Here is a 21,125-nt window from a genome sequence, read left to right as displayed (position 1 = left end):
GTTATAAGGGTTAAAAGTTGACCAGCAATTTCTCATTTTTACAACACCATTTTTTTTTAGGGACCACGTCTCATTTGAAGTCATTTTGAGGGGTCTATATGATAGAAAATACCCAAGTGTTACACCATTCTAAAAACTGCACCCCTCATGGTGCTCAAAACCATATTTAAGAAGTGTATTAACCCTTCTGGTGCTTCACAGGAATTTTTGGAATGTGAACCGATATCAAATCTTTGTAGAGGATGAAGATGGCACACCTAAGGATGAAGCAATACCAGCAAGCAAAAAAGAAAAGGGCACACAGCAACAAGTGACAGCAAAAAGTACAGCCAAGAAGCAACGAAGAGTGGTGGTGGTGGGAGACTCACTACTGAGAGGCACAGAAGCAGCCATCTGCAGACCGGACATAACCGCAAGAGAAGTATGCTGCCTTCCAGGTGCGATGATCAAGGATGTGACCGATAGGATACCATTGCTCTTCAGCTCCAAGGACGTCCACCCATTTCTTCTGATACATGTTGGCACCAATGACACGGCAAGGAAGGACCTACCGACAATCTGCAAAGACTTTGAAGAGTTGGGGTAGAAAGTAAAGGAACTGGATGCACAGGTAGTTTTTTCTTCTATCCTTCCAGTAGACGGGCATGGCACCAGGAGATGGAACAGGATCCTTGATGCGAACAACTGGCTAAGACGATGGTGCAGACAACAAGGATTCGGATTCCTGGACCACGGTGTGAATTACTTGTACGATGGACTCCTCGCCAGAGACGGACTACACCTCAACAAACCTGGGAAACACACATTCGCCAGAAGACTCGCTACACTCATCAGGAGGGCGTTAAACTAGAAGAAGAGGGGACGGGAAGAAAAACATTAGACTTGAACAAAGAAGACCCAGGAAAACATACTCAGATGGGAGGTAAGAACATTTCTAAAACAATCCACAGCGAGGAGATTGGAACAAAACAAAATCCTCTAAACTGCATGCTCGCAAACGCCAGAAGCCTGACAAACAAGATGGAAGAACTAGAAGCAGAAATATCTACAAGTAACTTTGACATAGTGGGAATAACAGAGACATGGTTAGATGAAAGCTATAACTGGGCAGTTAACTTACAGGGTTACAGTCTGTTTAGAAAGGATCGTAAAAATCGGAGAGGAGGAGGGGTTTGTCTCTATGTAAAGTCTTGTCTAAAGTCCACTTTAAGGGAGGATATTAGCGAAGGAAATGAGGATGTCGAGTCCATATGGGTCGAAATTCATGGAGGGAAAAATGGTAACAAAATTCTCATTGGGGTCTGTTACAAACCCCCAAATATAACAGAAACCATGGAAAGTCTACTTCTAAAGCAGATAGATGAAGCTGCAACCCATAATGAGGTCCTGGTTATGGGGGACTTTAACTACCCAGATATTAACTGGGAAACAGAAACCTGTGAAACCCAGAAAGGCAACAGGTTTCTGCTAATAACCAAGAAAAAATATCTTTCACAATTGGTGCAGAATCCAACCAGAGGAGCAGCACTTTTAGACCTAATACTATCTAATAGACCTGACAGAATAACAAATCTGCAGGTGGTTGGGCATCTAGGAAATAGCGACCACAGTATTGTGCAGTTTCACCTGTCTTTCACTAGGGGGACTTGTCAGGGAGTCACAAAAACACTGAACTTTAGGAAGGCAAAGTTTGACCAGCTTAGAGATGCCCTTAATCTGGTAGACTGGGACAATATCCTCAGAAATAAGAATACAGATAATAAATGGGAAATGTTTAAGAACATCCTAAATAGGCACTGTAAGCGGTTTATACCTTGTGGGAATAAAAGGACTAGAAATAGGAAAAACCCAATGTGGCTAAACAAAGAAGTAAGACAGGCAATTAACAGTAAAAAGAAAGCATTTGCACTACTAAAGCAGGATGGCACCATTGAAGCTCTAAAAAACTATAGGGAGAAAAATACTTTATCTAAAAAACTAATTAAAGCTGCCAAAAAGGAAACAGAGAAGCACATTGCTAAAGGTGCCTTCACACTGAGCAATATTGCAACGAGAACGACAACGATCTATGACGTTGCAGCGTCCAGGATAACGATATCGTTGTGTTTGACACGCAGCAGCGATCCGGATCCCGCTGTGACATCGCTAGTCGTTGCCGAAAGTTCAGAACTTTATTTGGTCGTTAGATCAGCCTGAATCGTTGTGTTTGACATTAAAAGCAACGACGTCAGCAACGATGAAAGGGGCCGTCGCAGCGTCTTGTTGTGGCCAGGTAGGCGTTATGCATTACAAAAGGAGACGCCTTTAAATTTAGCAATGTCGCTCGTAGATAGATACGCAATTATTTCGAAGATCCCAATATATTACAAATTACAAAAGGAGACGCCATCTGTCATAATGGCCTGGGAGATGGTGTGAACATTATTATAGTAATGTAATTATCACCATACTCCCAAATGCATTCCAAAGACAAAAGGTGATGCCTACATCACATTATTACATTGAAAAAGGCACCCCTTTACATTACATTACAAAAGGTGACGCCAACTGTCACGACAGCCTAGGAGGTAGGTGTGAACTTTACGTAAGGGCGTATTTACAATGCATCACTATTACAAAAGAAGACCCCTTTAAATCACATTATTACATTACAAAAGGTGACGCCATAACGTTATATATTTCAAATGGCTTTGTTGTTACGTCTCACTGAGAACGCTGATAGGTCACATCGGGGTCATGTGTACCTGCGTTCCGAAATATAAACCGCGACTTTACAACTTTTCAATCACTTGTGCGTACTCTGCCATCCACGAGCATCTCGTGTGCGTCTTGGTTCGAAATCCATCGTGTTCCTTCTCCATCAACTCGTGGGCGTCTTGGCTGTAACTTTTGAGCGACCTGTTTGTAGATCTTCAACTCTGCAGCGTTCTCAATTAGTACATCTACGGTGAGTATATCCTTGTGCTGTATTCATTTGCCATGCAGCAATACTAATTTATGTGTATAGAAATAGATGTATACTACATCTCAGCAGTGATTTTTTTAGAGCTTTCACGTTTATAACCAAAGACGCTTTAGCGTCGTAGTATTTCCCTTTTAAGTGGTAATGCAAACGATTTTGTAGTATGGTGTGTTTCACCAACATGAAATTGGCCATTGACAAAATAGCAACCAATAGAATTTACAAATTTTTCAACGCTCAAAATGGATAAAAATAGCCCTCATCCCATCCCCAAATGGTGGCTATGAGGAAACACACAAACGGCCCCCATCCCATCCCCTAAATGGTGGAAATAGTCCCACGGACCATCCCATACAAAAAATGACTGATAACAATAGGAACGGCATACGGCTCATCAAACTTTTAATTTTTGCTGTTTCTTAACTTTTATTTTTTTATTTTTTAAAGATGTCTACAAATGAGCAGGAATGTGTTCGGGCACTCATAGAGATGTACCGCTCCCTGCCCTGTTTGTGGAAGATAAAATCTAAGGATTATAGCAACCGTTTCATGAAGAGAGAAGCGTATGAGAAGCTGGTGGCCGTCTACAGGGAGTATCATCCCACAGAGACCGTGGATGAAAACATTGTGAGGAAAAAGATCCAGGCTCTCCGCACAGTTTTCAAAAAAGAGGTCAACAAAGTGGAAAATTCGAAGAAGTCTGGGGCCGGAACTGAGGAAGTCTATGTGCCCAGGCTGTGGTATTACGACCTGATGGCATTCACTAGAGACCAAGAAATCCCTCGCCCGTGCAAGACTGTGACTAGCCTTTGTGAGCCATCGCCCGAAGATATCCTGCCTGAGTCTCCTGACGACCATGTAAGTAGCCCCAAGCTTCCCTTCTTGTAGCATGCCGTGTGTCTTGTATGTTTATGAGACTGCATGGCTTCCAGTAATAGTGAGTCACGTTGTTCATGTTTAATCCCCCTGATGATAACAGCTGCCACTTCCTGTGTCCGTAATTAACATATTGTGTCTTCCGCACATTCGTACAGTATTGCCGGCCAATGTAGTTCAGCACAGCTCTTTAACCCCTTTGTTTTTTAACCCAGGTAACTGTTCCTCATAGGTTCCAATGGGCATAGAGGTGTTTGGGGAGGTGTGGGCTCTCTAGGGCTGTGTGGCAGAGTCGTTTGTATGTTATTTATTTTAAATTTTTCTTTTTCATGTAATTGCAGGTGCCTCTGCAACAGCGGGAAACAACGGAAGCGAACAATGTCCAGTCCCCTCAGTCCTCCAGTAGCCCGTCTGTCGAGGAGCAGACATGTCCACTGCGCCCATCTAGAAAAAGAAAATCAACAGCAGCCACACCTGTGGATCTCCTGGCAGTGGCCAACAGCATCTTGTCCAAGCACGTCACAACCAAACTCTCCCCATTCGCATCCTTGGTTGAGGAACGTTTAAACAGACTGGATGATACCCAAAGATCTCACGCGGAGAGAATAATGTTTGACGTTATGAACGCGGCAGCCGCAGGAAAACTATGCGACACATCAACATTGAGCATTGACGTCCGTCAGCCCAGTGCCCATTTTTATTGGGGACACCAACAGGAGCCCATGCACAGCACTCCTGTCCGCAGACCTGGGCCACATAATTCTCAGTTCCGGACACCACCTGCACCCCCTTCTTTTGGTGACTTATCACAAGGACCTCCTATAGCCACGCACCACTACAGTGAGATGGACACTTACTACCAAAATTTGTAGTGTTGTAGTTGAAATAAATGAGACTTGTGTTTTAGATGCTCCACAAGTAATCCCCTATGCCTTCTCCCCTGCAGGCATCCTCCTGGCACACGGTCATTAATCCCCTATGCCTCATCAACATTAAAAAAGTATTGTAATAACAAATAATAAAATTTTTTAATACAAATAATAAAATTTTTGGTTTCTTAAATTTGTGTATGTACTACGTGTCTCTTTGGCTTGGCAATAAATGACGCCGCTGGTCAATATACTACGTTGCTGGGCAATATGCGACGGGGACATGCAAATGCTAGAATACCCAATACATAACCGTCACACATAACTATATTGTTAACGATATCGTTGCTTTTTGTGACGTAGCAACGATATCGTTAACTAAATTGTTGTGTGACGGTAATGTATGCTGGGACATCATTGGTCGCTGGGGAAAGTACAGCACTTTTTGTGGTTGCTGAATCTCCCGCTGACATCGCTGAATCGGCGTTACACACAGCATGTGTAACGCCGATTCAGCGATGTCGTCACAAGAAACAAGGGAAACATTGGGTTAATAAGTGCAGGGCCACTCTTAGTAACGTGATGTTTACCATGGTTACCGTTGTCAATGTTAAAAAAACAAACAGTACATACATTCCCGCTGTATGGTCAAGTCCCTCGCCTTCGGCTTCCCGCACTGACTGGTGAGCGCCGTCCGGTAGTAAAGCACAGCGTTGACATCACCGTTGTACTTTACGCCCGGCGCTGAGTCAGTGCTGGAAGCTGAAGGCGAGGGACATGACTATACAGCGTGAATGTAAGTATGTATTGTAATTTTTTTTTAACATTTACAACGCTAACCAGGGTAAACATCGGGTTAATAATCGCGGCCCTGCACTTAGTAACCCGATGTTTACCCTGGTTACCCGTGGACTTCTGGATCGGTGCTCGCTGGAGAGCTGTCTGTGTGACAGCTCTCCAGCGACCAAACAGCGATCAACATCATTGTCGGTATCGCTGCAGAGTCGATGAGTGTGAAGGTACCTTTACAATATGGTGAACATCTACTAATATATATACACACACACATCAGGAAATCACTAGTGCATAGGATGCTGCAGACTCACAGGTTTCATATGATTGATACAGAAGTAGAGTATGTTCATAGATATATATGTTTATTGGTATGTATTGGTATGTATGTAAAATAATAAGAAATAACAAATAGATATATCGTTATGTTCACATTTATTACAGAAAAAGGAGTATCATGGGTCATCCAAAAATTGTTAAAAATGAGCACTTTTACACAAGAGCACTTGAACCCCCCAACAATATCATCCATAATACATGGTATAAGTTATGCCAACAGTTACGTTACAGCTGTTGATACTGCCATGGGACAGCCCCTGGCCCATTGAAAAAGTCAGAGTATTTGTCCCTGCTACTAGTTGCATCATCACAGTACCTTCCAGAACCCAGACTTTCCAAACCACAAACCCTGTGCGCGTCTAGACGCCATTCGCCCTGGGTTACATCTCCGTTACCCTGGTCCACAGAGTCTACATACTGTGTAGGGCTGTATGCAGTGGCATCACGGCGACGTAGAAAGTTGTGGAGGACACAACAAGCAAGCACCACAGAGTCAATAGACGTTAGTTTCATGTTTAGTGCTGTGTGGAAAACCCGAAATCGGTTTGCCATAATTCCGAATGCATTTTCAACAACACGTCTAGCTCTTGAAAGTCTGTAATTAAAGATTCGTCGTTCCGGTGTCAGAGTCTTCTGGGAGAAGGGCTTCAAAAGGTTCGGATGCAGTGGGAAAGCCTCATCTCCGACAAAGACAAAGTTCATGTTTTCTGTTGTGTCACTGTTGGGCGGCAAGGCAAGTTTATTATTTTTCAAGCGTTCCCCAAAATCTGTGTGCTCCAAAACTCCTCCATCGGATACTCTCCCGTTAATCCCAACAGACACACTTATGAAATCATAGTTAGCATTTACGAGGGCCATGAGAATTATGCTGAAATATCCCTTATAGTTATAATAAAAGGAGCCAGAGTGTGGTGGTTGGGTGATGCGTACATGTTTGCCATCCAAGGCCCCACCGCAATTCGGGAACTGCCATTGCTCCTCAAATCCCCTAGAAATCTCTTTCCAGTCATCCGGGGTCTGTGGGAAAGGCATGTAACTGCGGTGTAAAACTGAGACAATAGCTTTGCATGTCTCTGGGATGATGACGCTGAGTAGGGATCGGGATATAGCTGCGCTGTAATGCAAGTCTTGCATAGACCTGCCAGTCGCCAGGAAACGCAGCGTGACAGCCAGCCTCTCATCCACAGGGACAGCTGCTCTCATCTGTGTATTTTGCCGCCTGATATAAGGTTCTACAGCTGCAAGTAGGACATTAAATGAGTCCTCCGACATTCTCAGGTAGTTACGAAAATCATGCGGGTTGTTATCCTGCAGTTCCCTTATAAGGCCCATATGGGACAATTGATTCCTCTTCTGCAGCCACTGTTTGGTCCACATGCGGCGCTGACGCTTTACACGATTGTTTCGCGCTTGAACCTCCAGCTGGTTGTGAGCTTCTACCAATAACGCGGCCGCAACAATCACAGGTACATCCGAATGAGACATGGCAACCTGAGAAAGGAAAAAAGAAAAAAAAAAAATTACTACATATCATTTTCAAAACTTACACAAGACATCCAATACTGTAATGCATTCTCCGTTGCGTCACCGATGCTGCACCATTTGACAAAAATGTTAACATAGGATGTAAGGTACTATATATATATATATATATATATATATATACACATACATACACACACATACATATATACATACACAGAGATATACATGGCTAATTGTAAGCGACGTTAACACAACAGCCATACCACATAGATACCCTCCATTAAATGTACCATCCACTGAAACAAACAGGACGATGAGCGCTGCTGATTTATAACGGGAACGCCAAATAGTGACTTCTGGAGCCGACGTCACACCCGCGACGATGTGCATAAATGGAGACGCTATAGCGTTGCGAATTGCGCGCCAGAACGGTAGAATCAAGGACCTCCTCTGGGCGTGGCTGGGTGGTGCCATACAGCGTCTCTCTTGCTAAAATGGCGGCGAGACAGCGATGTCCTCCTTTGGGGCAGACAGAGGTCCGCTTTTTTGTAAAAAAAATGGATGCCATGGACTATGAGGGCCGGGAGAGTCGCCCAGCACACCCAAATCTACATAAGAATGAGGTGTTGCGCCACATTGCCCAGAAGATGGAGCGGAGGTTCGGCATCCGGCGCAGTGCGCTGCAGCTACGCAAAAAGTGGGCCGACCTCCGGTACAAACAGCCACTTTATCTGGCAACGTTGCGGGCAGAGACCAGGCAAGGCAAGTAACAGTATAGTGTAATTGGGAGACACACAGTATCGGGAGGGGGGAATAGGGACACTCGCACTGCCGTGTGGCGCTTCCCACCTTCTATATATGTACCTCGATTTGGGGAGTTAAATTTAAATTTTATTCCTTTCTGCCACTGGCCTAGGTTTGTTATTTGTGGGGGTGTCGGAAGCTCTGTACTTTGGTGTGTAAACATTGTGTTTCTTTATTTTTTGTGTATAGAGAGACAACGCCAGCAGAGGACTACAGCGGCCAGCAGCGTACGCCCACAGCCAGGGCCGTCACGTAAGTTACCCCTCATGTCTGGCAATTGCGATGGCGCCTACTTAATTTTTTATTTAAGTCGACAGCTCTGTACTTCTGGTGTCTAAACCTTGCGTGTCTTTTTTTGGGGTGTAGAGAGACGCCGCCGGCAGAGGACAGCACCCACTGCAGCCAGCAGTACAGCGGCTAGCAGCGGAAGCCCACAGCCAGTGTCGTCACGTAAGTTAACCACCCTTTTTTAGAATTTAATGACGCCATACGGGCCATTAGTAGGGAGGTTAAATATTGTGTACATTACAGGTGCAGTAACCCCACCGCAGGCGACAACCCCGCCCTTTCAACACCCATCTTCCTCCCCCGGGTCGGCGTCATTTTCTCCAGCGACAAGCATTCGTAAGTGACAAAACCAGCGAGCGCTTCACCACAGTGAGTTCAATTGTTAACCAGATATGTATTTGCTTCCTTTCAGCAGCAGGAGCTGTGGCCCGAGCCAGGGGATGGGTGGTCAGCAGCTCCGCGGATGAGCAACAGGCGTCCCTTTTCCGTAAGTATTGAGAAAGTGGGAGGGGGTTATCGGTGGGATGTCACATTTGACAACGACTAAACGGACCCTAAAACATTGAACCTAAAAAAAGCCCTCTGGGGCAGTAGAAAATTGAGTGTGTAGTTACAAGTACCATTTTACAATAAACGAATTACTAACGATCATTACCAGCTATACGACCTGGTCGTGATCGTTGGTAAGTCACTGTGTGGTCGCTGGGTCGCTGTCACACAGAACGATTGCGTTAACAATATCGTTGCAACTTCACAGAAATCAAAGATATCGTTACAAAAATCGTTATTTTTGACGGTACGGTAAAATTGCTGGTTATGTAAACACATGCCACCGTTGCAGCTTAATCACTGTCCATTCTCCAACCTCTTCTATCACAGAACCGGACACCGTGAGAGAGCTGCTGGCCAAGCAAGACCGCCTGGAGCGGACAGCAGCGCTCATGCTGCAACAAGTACAGCAACATGGCCGCACGCTGCGACACCTCTTGAGGCGTGGGAGGTTCTGATTTTTTTTTTTGTTTTCTTTCATTGTTTGGGATATTGTTCTGTTACTTGTTATTTTTCAGTTAACAACATAAAAAAAGTTTGATTTGACACAATTATGTTTGGTTTATTGTGTCTATAGCCACCGGCAACACACCGTGCACTAAGAAACGTCGCCATATAGTTTGCGCAAAAAATGCTACACAGCGCCTAATAGTTTGCAAACTGCATCCGAAAGTGCCTCCATCTTGTGTGTCCGCTTACCAGATGCACAAGATAGCTGCCAGATATGTTTTATACATTACTATACCATATACTTTAGATAAGCATTGCGTCTAGCAGTACTACACAGCCATTACTATACAAAAAAAAAAAAAAATTGAACATACCGTTGATGAGCAATAAAAGAACCGATGAAGACGCCGGCAGTGGAGTACGGCGTTCCGAACAGAACGTTCACGGTAGAAGAGGATCGTAGCTGGAGAAGGATCGTTCCGGACAAGACGCTAGAAATGCAGGGAAAAACAGGCATACGCAGCTCTCGAACAATGTGAATCAATCGCTGTAGAGTCGCGGTTTATATTCTGAGACGCCGGGACGTCACATCCTGGGTGACACCTATCTGGGTGTCACCCACCTGGGTGACACCTATCTGACTACGCTGCCAATTCATCGGATCGTAACCACTGCTGTTTGACGTGAAGCAAGCAACCAGCGACAACGATCCGTGAGTCGCTGTTACGTCACTGTATCGCTCCGGCATCGTTCGAACGTTGGTGTGTTTGACGTCTCTACAGCGATCTAAACAGCGACGCTCCAGCGATCGCCTTTTGGTCGTATCGTTGTCCATATCGCTGCAGCGTCGCTCAGTGTGAAGGTACCTTTAGGAGAGTAAAACTAATCCCAAACTGTTCTTCAATTATATCAATAGTAAAAGAATAAAAACTGAAAATGTAGGCCCCTTAAAAAATAGTGAGGAAAGAATGGTTGTGGATGACGAGGAAAAAGCTAACATATTAAACACCTTCTTCTCCACGGTATTCACGGTGTAAAATGAAATGCTAGGTGAAATCCCAAGAAACTATGAAAACCCTATATTAAGGGTCACCAATCTAACCCAAGAAGAGGTGCGAAACCGGCTAAATAAGATTAAAATAGATAAATCTCCGGGTCCGGATGGCATACACCCACGAGTACTAAGAGAACTAAGTAATGTAATAGATAAACCATTATTTCTTATTTTTAGGGACTCTATAGCGACAGCGTCTGTTCCGCAGGACTGGCACATAGCAAATGTGGTGCCAATATTCAAAAAGGGCTCTAAAAGTGAACCTGGAAATTATAGGCCAGTAAGTCTAACCTCTATTGTTGGTAAAATATTTGAAGGGTTTCTGAAGGATGTTATTCTGGATTATCTCAATGAGAATAACTGTTTAACTCCATATCAGCATGGGTTTATGAGAAATCGCTCCTGTCAAACCAATCTAATCAGTTTTTATGAAGAGGTAAGCTATAGGCTGGACCACGGTGAGTCATTGGACGTGGTATATCTCGATTTTTCCAAAGCGTTTGATACCGTGCCGCACAAGAGGTTGGTACACAAAATGAGAATGCTTGGTCTGGGGGAAAATGTGTGTAAATGGGTTAGTAACTGGCTTAGTGATAGAAAGCAGAGGGTGGTTATAAATGGTATAGTCTCTAACTGGGTCGCTGTGACCAGTGGGGTACCGCAGGGGTCAGTATTGGGACCTGTTCTCTTCAACATATTCATTAATGATCTGGTAGAAGGTTTACACAGTAAAATATCGATATTTGCAGATGATACAAAACTATGTAAAGCAGTTAATACAAGAGAAGATAGTATTCTGCTACAGATGGATCTGGATAAGTTGGAAACTTGGGCTGAAAGGTGGCAGATGAGGTTTAACAATGATAAATGTAAGGTTACACACATGGGAAGAAGGAATCAATATCACCATTACACACTGAATGGGAAACCACTGGGTAAATCTGACAGGGAGAAGGATTTGGGGATCCTAGTTAATGATAAACTTACCTGGAGCAGCCGGTGCCAGGCAGCAGCTGCCAAGGCAAACAGGATCATGGGGTGCATTAAAAGAGGTCTGGATACACATGATGAGAGCATTATACTGCCTCTGTACAAATCCCTAGTTAGACCGCACATGGAGTACTGTGTCCAGTTTTGGGCACCGGTGCTCAGGAAGGATATAATGGAACTAGAGAGAGTACAAAGGAGGGCAACAAAATTAATAAAGGGGATGGGAGAACTACAATACCCAGATAGATTAGCGAAATTAGGATTATTTAGTCTAGAAAAAAGACGACTGAGGGGCGATCTAATAACCATGTATAAGTATATAAGGGGACAATACAAATATCTCGCTGAGGATCTGTTTATACCAAGAAAGGTGACGGGCACAAGGGGGCATTCTTTGCGTCTGGAGGAGAGAAGGTTTTTCCACCAACATAGAAGAGGATTCTTTACTGTTAGGGCAGTGAGAATCTGGAATTGCTTGACTGAGGAGGTGGTGATGGCGAACTCAGTCGAGGGGTTCAAAAGAGGCCTGGATGTCTTCCTGGAGCAGAACAATATTGTATCATACAATTATTAGGTTCTGTAGAAGGACGTAGATCTGGGGATTTATTATGATGGAATATAGGCTGAACTGGATGGACAAATGTCTTTTTTCGGCCTTACTAACTATGTTACTATGTTACTATGTTACCCTACACTCTACACTCTATACCCTACACTCAATACCATACACTCTACACCCTACACTCTATACCATACACTCTATACCCTACACTCTATACCCTGCACTCTATACCAAACACTCTATATCCTACACTCTATACCCTACACTATACACTCTATACCCTACACTCTACACCAAACACTCTATACCCTACACTCTATACCCTACACTCTACACTCTATACCCTACAATCTATACCCTACACTCTATACCCTACACTCTACCCTACACTCTATACCCTACACTCAATACCATACACTCTACACCCTACACTCTATACCATACACTCTATACCCTACAGTCTACACTCTATACCCTACACTCTATACCCTACACTCTATACCATTCACTCTATACCCTACAATCTACACTCTATACCCTACACTCTATATCCTACACTCTATACCCTACACTCTATACCCTACACTCTATATCCTACACTCTATACCCTACACTATACACTCTATACCCTACACTCTACACCATACACTCTATACCCTACACTCTATACCCTACACTCTACACTCTATACCCTACACTCTATACCCTACACTCTACACCCTACACTCTATACCCTACACTCTACACTCTATACCCTACACTCTATACCCTACACTCTACACTCTATACCCTACACTCTATACCATACACTCTATACCCTACACTCTATACCATACACTCTGTACCCTACACTCTATACCTACACTCTATACTCTACACTCTATACCCTACACTCTACACCCTTCACTCTATACCCTACACTCTATACCCTACACTCTATAGCCTACACTCTATACCATACACTCTATACCCTACACTCTATACCCTACACTCTATACCATACACTCTATACCCTACACTCTATACCCTGCACTCTACACCCTACACTCTATACCTTACACTCTACACTCTATACCCTACACTCTATACCCTACACTCTATACCCTACACTCTATACCCTACACTCTATACCCTACACTCTACACCATACACTCTATACCCTACACTCTACACTCTATACCCTACACTCTATACCCTACACTCTATACCCTACACTCTACACTCTATACCCTACACTCTATACCATACACTCTACACCCTACACTCTATACCCTACACTCTACACTCTATACCCTACACTCTATAACCTACACTCTACACTCTATACCCTACACTCTATACCATACACTCTATACCCTACACTCTTTACCATACACTCTGTACCCTACACTCTATACCTACACTCTATACTCTACACTCTATACCCTACTCTCTATACCCTACACTCTACACTCTATACCCTTCACTCTATACCCTACACTCTATACCCTACACTCTATACCCTAAACTCTATACCATACACTCTACACTCTATACCCTACACTCTATACCCTACCCTCTATACCATACACTCTATACCCTACACTCTATACCCTACACTCTATACCCTACACTCTATACCCTACACTCTATACCGTACACTCTACACCCTACACTCTATACCTTACACTCTATACCCTACACTCTACACTATATACCCTACACTCTATACCCTACACTCTATAACATACACTCTATACCCTACACTCTATACCCTACACTCTATACCCTACACTCTATACCCTACACGCTACAATCTATACCCTACACTCAATACCATACACTCTACACCCTACACTCTATACCATACACTCTATACCCTACACTCTACACTCTATACCCTACACTCTTTACCCTACACTCTATACCAAACACTCTATATCCTACACTCTATACCCTACACTCTACACCATACACTCTACACCCTACACTCTATACCCTACACTCTACACTCTATACCCTACAATCTATACCCTACACTCTATACCTTACACTCTATACCCTACACTCTATACCCTACAATCTACACTCTATACCCTACACTCTATACCATACACTCTATACACTACACTCTATACCCTACACTCTATACCTTACACTCTACACTCTATACCATACACTCTATGCCCTACACTCTATACCCTACACTCTATACCCTACACTCTACACTCTATACCATACACTCTATACCCTACACTATACCCTACAATCTATACCCTACACTCTATACCCTACACTCTATACCCTACACTCTACACTCTATACCCTACACTCTATACCCTACACTCTATACCCTACACTCTATACCATACGCTCTATACCCTACACTCTATACCCTACACTCTACACTCTATTCCATACACTCTATACCCTACACTCTTTACCCTACACTCTATACCCTACACTCTACACTATATACACTACAATCTACACTCTATACCCTACACTCTATACCCTACACTCTTTACCCTACACTCTATACCCTACACTCTACACTATATACCCTACACTCTACACTCTATACCCTACACTCTATACCATACACTTTACACCCTACACTCTATACCATACACCCTATACCCTACACTCTACACTCTATACCCTACACTGTATACCATACACTCTTTATCATACACTCTATACCCTACACTATACACTCTATACCCTACACTCTACACCATACACTCTATACCCTACACTCTATACCCTACACTCTACACTCTATACCCTACAATCTATACCATACACTCTATACCCTACACTCTATACCTTACACTCTATACCCTACGCTCTACACTCTATACCATACACTCTATACCCTACACTATACCCTACACTCTATACCCTACACTCTATACCCTACACTCTATACCCTACACTCTACACTCTATACCCTACACTCTATACCCTACACTCTATACCCTACACTCTATACCATACGCTCTATACCCTACACTCTATACCCTACACTCTACACTCTATTCCATACACTCTATACCCTACACTCTTTACCCTACACTCTATACCCTACACTCTACACTATATACACTACAATCTACACTCTATACCCTACACTCTATACCCTACACTCTTTACCCTACACTCTATACCCTACACTCTACACTATATACCCTACACTCTACACTCTATACCCTACACTCTATACCATACACTTTACACCCTACACTCTATACCATACACCCTATACCCTACACTCTACACTCTATACCCTACACTGTATACCATACACTCTTTATCATACACTCTATACCCTACACTATACACTCTATACCCTACACTCTACACCATACACTCTATACCCTACACTCTATACCCTACACTCTACACTCTATACCCTACAATCTATACCATACACTCTATACCCTACACTCTATACCTTACACTCTATACCCTACGCTCTACACTCTATACCATACACTCTATACCCTACACTATACCCTACACTCTATACCCTACACTCTATACCCTACACTCTATACCCTACACTCTACACTCTATACCCTACACTCTATACCCTACACTCTATACCCTACACTCTATACCATACGCTCTATACCCTACACTCTATACCCTACACTCTACACTCTATTCCATACACTCTATACCCTACACTCTTTACCCTACACTCTATACCCTACACTCTACACTATATACACTACAATCTACACTCTATACCCTACACTCTATACCCTACACTCTTTACCCTACACTCTATACCCTACACTCTACACTATATACCCTACACTCTACACTCTATACCCTACACTCTATACCATACACTTTACACCCTACACTCTATACCATACACCCTATACCCTACACTCTACACTCTATACCCTACACTGTATACCATACACTCTTTATCATACACTCTATACCCTACACTCTACACTCTATACCCTACAATCTATACCATACACTCTATACCCTACACTCTATACCCTACACTCAATACCATACACTCTATACCCTACACTCTGCACTCTATACCCTACACTCTATACCCTACACTCTATACCCTACACTCTACATCCTACACTCTATACCCTACACTATACACTCTATACCCTACACTCTACACCATACACTCAATACCATACACTCTATAGCCTACACTCTGCACTCTATACCCTACACTCTACACTCTACACTCTATTCCCTACACTCTATACCCTACACTCTATACCCTACACTCTACACTCTATACCCTACACTCTATACCATAAACTCTACACCCTACACTCTATACCCTACACTCCACACTCTGTACCCTACACTCTATACCCTACACTCTACACTCTATACCCTACACTCTATACCATACACTCTATACCCTACACTCTTTACCATACACTCTGTACCCTACACTCTATACCTACACTCTATACTCTACACTCTATACCCTACTCTCTATACCCTACACTCTACACTCTATACCCTTCACTCTATACCCTACACTCTATACCCTACACTCTATACCCTAAACTCTATACCATACACTCTACACTCTATACCCTACACTCTATACTATACACTCTATACCATACACTCTATACCATACACTCTATACCCTACACTCTATACCCTACACTCTATACCCTACACTCTACACCCTACACTCTATACCTTACACTCTATACCCTACACTCTACACTATATACCCTACACTCTATACCCTACACTCTATAACATACACTCTATACCCTACACTCTATACCCTACACTCTATACCCTACACTCTATACCCTACACGCTACACTCTATACCCTACACTCAATACCATACACTCTACACCCTACACTCTATACCATACACTCTATACCCTACACTCTATACCCTACACTCTTTACCCTACACTCTATACCAAACACTCTATATCCTACACTCTATACCCTACATTATACACTCTATACCCTACACTCTACACCATACACTCTACACCCTACACTCTATACCCTACACTCTACACTCTTTACCCTACAATCTATACCCTACACTCTATACCTTACACTCTATACCCTACACTCTATACCCTACACTCTACACTCTATACCCTACACTCTATACCATACACTCTATACCCTACACTCTATACCCTACACTCTATACCTTACACTCTACACTCTATACCCTACACTCTATACCATACACTCTATGCCCTACACTCTATACCCTACACTCTATACCCTACACTCTACGCTCTATACCATACACTCTATACCCTACACTCTATACCCTACAATCTATACCCTACACTCTATACCCTACACTCTATACCCTACACTCTACACTCTATACCCTACATACTATACCCTACACTCTATACCATACGCTCTATACCCTACACTCTATACCCTACACTCTACACTCTATTCCATACACTCTATACCCTACACTCTTTACCCTACACTCTATACCCTACACTCTACACTATATACCCTACAATCTACACTCTATACCCTACACTCTATACCCTACACTCTATACCCTACACTCTACACTATATACCCTACACTCTATACCATACACTTTACACCCTACACTCTATACCATACACCCTATACCCTACACTCTACACTCTATACCCTACACTCTATACCATACACTCTTTATCATACACTCTATACCCTACACTCTATACCCTACACTCTACGCTCTATACCATACACTCTATACCCTACACTCTATACCCTACAATCTATACCCTACACTCTATACCCTACACTCTATACCCTACACTCTACACTCTATACCCTACACTCTATACCCTACACTCTATACCATACGCTCTATACCCTACACTCTATACCCTACACTCTACACTCTATTCCATACACTCTATACCCTACACTCTTTACCCTACACTCTATACCCTACACTCTACACTATATACCCTACAATCTACACTCTATACCCTACACTCTATACCATACACAAAGAAGCTTTATTGGCAGGACCAAATACACATCAGTTTTGCCAAAGCAAGTGTATAGAGGCAATAGGGATAGGGACTGAGGGGATGTTGGGTAGGAGCTGTGGGGGGAGGTGGATGGGGCAGATCCAGGTTGGGGGCTATAGTCCATGGCATAGGGGAGGTGGATGGGGCAGATCCAGGTTGGGGGCTATAGTCCATGGCATAGGGGAGGTGGATGGGGCAGGTTCAGGTTGGGGGCTATAGTCCATGGCATAGGGGAGGTGGATGGGGCAGGTCCATTGTGGGGGCTATAGTCCATGGCATAGGGGAGGTGGATGGGGCAGATCCAGGTTGGGGGCTATAGTCCATGGCATCATAGTTCTCTTTCTCGCAGTCTATGGCATTCGCTCACATACCGCGCTGCTATCTCCACCGCTCTCTCTTCTTCTCCCAGCAAGATATATGTTTTCTCTTCCTCCTTCATGGTGATGAAGTCTGGGAAGAGATGTGAGAGTCTCCTGAAGTGAGTGTCCCTCACTGCTGAGTATTTGGAGCAGTGTAGCAGGAAGTGGGTTTCGTCCTCTATGGCCTCCTGGTAACAGTGTTGGCACAGTCTTTCCTCCCTGGGCTTGTAGCTCTGCCTGTGTCGGCCACATTCGATGGCCAGACTGTGGGCGCTGAGTCTATATCGGCTCAGGATCTGGCGGTCTCTGGGGTCCGGGAGTTTCTCCAGATATGGGGCCAGTCTGTAGTCTCTCTGTAGGCTCCGGTACATGGTCAGTTTCTGTGAGCTGATGATATCATTCTTCCAGTCACTGACATACCTCTCCTGGCCTTCATCTGCCATCTTCCTAATTCCGGCTTTTGTCAGGTTGTTGTGATTGGTGTTCTGCTCCGGTTGGGTTTGGCTGGGCTGTTCCGGGGGTTCTGGTTTTTCTGTTTCACCTTCATGTATCAGGGCTTTATGGTGATGGGAGCTTGGATTGCTCCTATGCAGGTGAGCCCGGAATGACAGCGCCCTCTTTAGAACTGTCAGGTGTAGAGGGAATCTGCCCAGCTCGGCCCGACAAGCACTGTTGGAGGTGCTCCGATGGACCTGGAGAAGGTGCTTGCAGAATTCCAGGTGGAATATTTCTGTTGGACTGGAGTCCCACTTTGACCAGTCTGGGTAGGTGTGAGGACCCCAGACTTCGCTGCCATACAGGAGGATTGGGGCGATGATGGAGTCGAAGATTTTTAGCCAGACCCTCACTGGTGGCTTCAGATGGTAGAGTGTCCTTCGGATGGCATAGAAGGTTTTGCAGGCCTTGTCTTTCAGGGTCTCTATGGCTTGTTTGAAGTTCCCTGACCGGTGAATCTCTAGGCCCAGGTAGGTATATTTGTCCGTTCCTGTGAGGTCGCAGTTGTTGAGGATAAATGATGGGTGTTGGTCTGATCTTCTCTTTCTCCTCTGGAACACCATGGTGTTGGTTTTCTTTAGGTTGACCGGTAGGGCCCAGGTGGAGCTGAATTTCTCTAGGATTTTCAGGTTGTCCTGGAGGCCTTTCTCGGTTGGTGACAGCAGCAGCAGGTCATCTGCATACAGCAGGAATTTCACCTGAGCGTCGTGGAGGGTGAGTCCTGGTGCTGAGGAGGATTCCAGGGCGGTAGCCAGCTCGTTGATGTAGATGTTGAAGAGCGTTGGGCTTAGGCTGCAGCCTTGTCTTACTCCGCGGCTCTGCTGGAAAAAAGCCGTTCTTTTGCCGCTCACACTCACGCTGCAGCTGCTCTCGGTGTAGGAGCTTTTGATGACATCGTAGGTCTTTCCTCCTATTCCACTCTCCAGCAGTTTCAGGAATAAGCCCGGGTGCCACACTGAATCAAAGGCCTTTTTAAAGTCCACAAAGCAGGCGTATATCTTCCCATTCTTTGTATTGTAGATGTGTCTCTGAATGAGGCTGTGCAGAGTATAGATGTGGTCAGTGGTGCGGTGGTTCGGCATGAACCCTGCTTGGCTCTTGTTGAGGACGTTGTGCTCGGTGAGGAAGGTGAGGATCCTCTTGTTCAGGATACTGTTGAACAGTTTTCCCAGGTTGCTGCTGACGCATATGCCTCTGTAGTTGGCTGGGTCATACCTGTCCCCACTCTTGTGGATGGGTGTGATGAGGCCTTGGTTCCAGGTACGAGGGAAGTAGCCGGCACTCAGTACAATATTGAAGAGTTTAACCATTGCAGCCTGTATTTCTGGTGGGCTGTACTTCAGCATTTCTGGTAGGATTCCATCTAGGCCACCGGCTTTTCTACTTCTTATGGAGGAGAGTCTCTCGGTTACTTCCTGTAGTGTTATAGGTGTATCCACCGGGTTTTGGAAGTTTTTGATTTTTTCCTCCATTGCTTTTAGTTTCGCCATTATGTTTTCCTGTTCTTGGCTTAGTCCTTCCTTTGGAATGTCTTTATAGAGGTCTCTGAAGTATTGGAGCCAGAGGTTGCCATTTTGGATATGGTTGTTGTTTTTCTTGTCTTTGGTGTCCATGTGGTTCCATAGTTCCCAGAAGGAGTGGTCTTGGAGGGCGTCTTGGAGTTGATTGAGCTTCGTAGAGATGTAACTCTGCTTCTTCCTCCTGAGGATGGTTTTGTACTGCTTTTGTATGGAGTCATAGGCTTCCCTCAGACCCAGGTGGTTGGGGTCTCTGTGTTTCTTGTTGGAGGCTGTTCTCAGGGTCTTCCGTACAGCTTTACATTCTCTGTCAAACCAGCCATTGACCTGTGTTTCTTTTGGTCTCTTGTAGTCGACTTTTTTAAGGTCGGACAGTCTGGCCATTGCGTAGAATATATTGTTGAGGTCCTTTGCTGCTTGGTTCACTCCCTCTGGGTTTGGCATGTACTCAAGGTTGTAGAAGTGGTGGAGCATCCGCTGTATTTCAGGTCTTCTGGAAGCTTCTTTATATCTTAGTGCCGATATTTTGGACCATTTATAGGATGGAGGCCGGGTGAAGAGGCCGCTCTGCTGTGGCTTCTGAGTGGATGGTTTCTCTGTAGATTTCATGTACAGAAGAAGTTGGCTGTGGTCTGACAGGTGCGTTTGTGGGGTGACTATGAAGGCGCTGACATCTGCCAGGTTCATGTCTGTAATGGCGTAATCAACTACACTC

The 21,125-nt window shown here is 44.3% G+C and overlaps 2 protein-coding genes and 1 long non-coding RNA gene across 3 annotated transcripts; 2 read left to right on the top strand and 1 right to left on the bottom strand.

Annotated features, from left to right (window-relative positions):
• Positions 1 to 2,041: 2,041 nt before the first annotated feature.
• LOC138644891 (uncharacterized) lies at positions 2,042 to 4,839 on the top strand. The gene is made up of 2 exons (XM_069733801.1): positions 2,042 to 3,820; positions 4,180 to 4,839. The coding sequence occupies exons 1-2, from the start codon at positions 3,410 to 3,412 to the stop codon at positions 4,708 to 4,710; spliced, it is 942 nt and encodes a 313-aa protein (XP_069589902.1). The 5' UTR covers positions 2,042 to 3,409; the 3' UTR covers positions 4,711 to 4,839.
• A 1,078-nt stretch (positions 4,840 to 5,917) lies between these two features.
• LOC138644889 (uncharacterized) lies at positions 5,918 to 10,274 on the bottom strand. Its single transcript, XM_069733800.1, has 2 exons — positions 9,789 to 10,274; positions 5,918 to 7,329 (listed from the first exon to the last, which is right to left on the bottom strand). The coding sequence occupies exon 2, from the start codon at positions 7,321 to 7,323 to the stop codon at positions 6,064 to 6,066; it is 1,260 nt and encodes a 419-aa protein (XP_069589901.1). The 5' UTR covers positions 7,324 to 7,329; positions 9,789 to 10,274; the 3' UTR covers positions 5,918 to 6,063.
• LOC138644890 (uncharacterized) lies at positions 8,322 to 9,793 on the top strand. Its single transcript, XR_011314679.1, has 3 exons — positions 8,322 to 8,577; positions 8,659 to 8,902; positions 9,295 to 9,793. It is a non-coding gene; the product is annotated as an uncharacterized lncRNA (long non-coding RNA).
• Positions 10,275 to 21,125: the final 10,851 nt, after the last annotated feature.

Source organism: Ranitomeya imitator, chromosome 7, assembly GCF_032444005.1.
Source record: "Ranitomeya imitator isolate aRanImi1 chromosome 7, aRanImi1.pri, whole genome shotgun sequence".
In the NCBI taxonomy this organism is placed as follows: domain Eukaryota; kingdom Metazoa; phylum Chordata; class Amphibia; order Anura; family Dendrobatidae; genus Ranitomeya; species Ranitomeya imitator.
This window is presented reverse-complemented; position numbering and strand designations above follow the sequence as displayed.

Bases quoted from the DNA above. Each gene is read 5' to 3' on its own strand.
- LOC138644891 (XM_069733801.1), top strand. From the start codon at position 3,410: ATGTCTACAAATGAGCAGGAATGTGTTCGGGCACTCATAGAGATGTAC. The intron at 3,821-4,179 runs GTAAGTAGCCCC...ATGTAATTGCAG, and splicing joins CTGAGTCTCCTGACGACCAT to GTGCCTCTGCAACAGCGGGA.
- LOC138644889 (XM_069733800.1), bottom strand. From the start codon at position 7,323: ATGTCTCATTCGGATGTACCTGTGATTGTTGCGGCCGCGTTATTGGTA.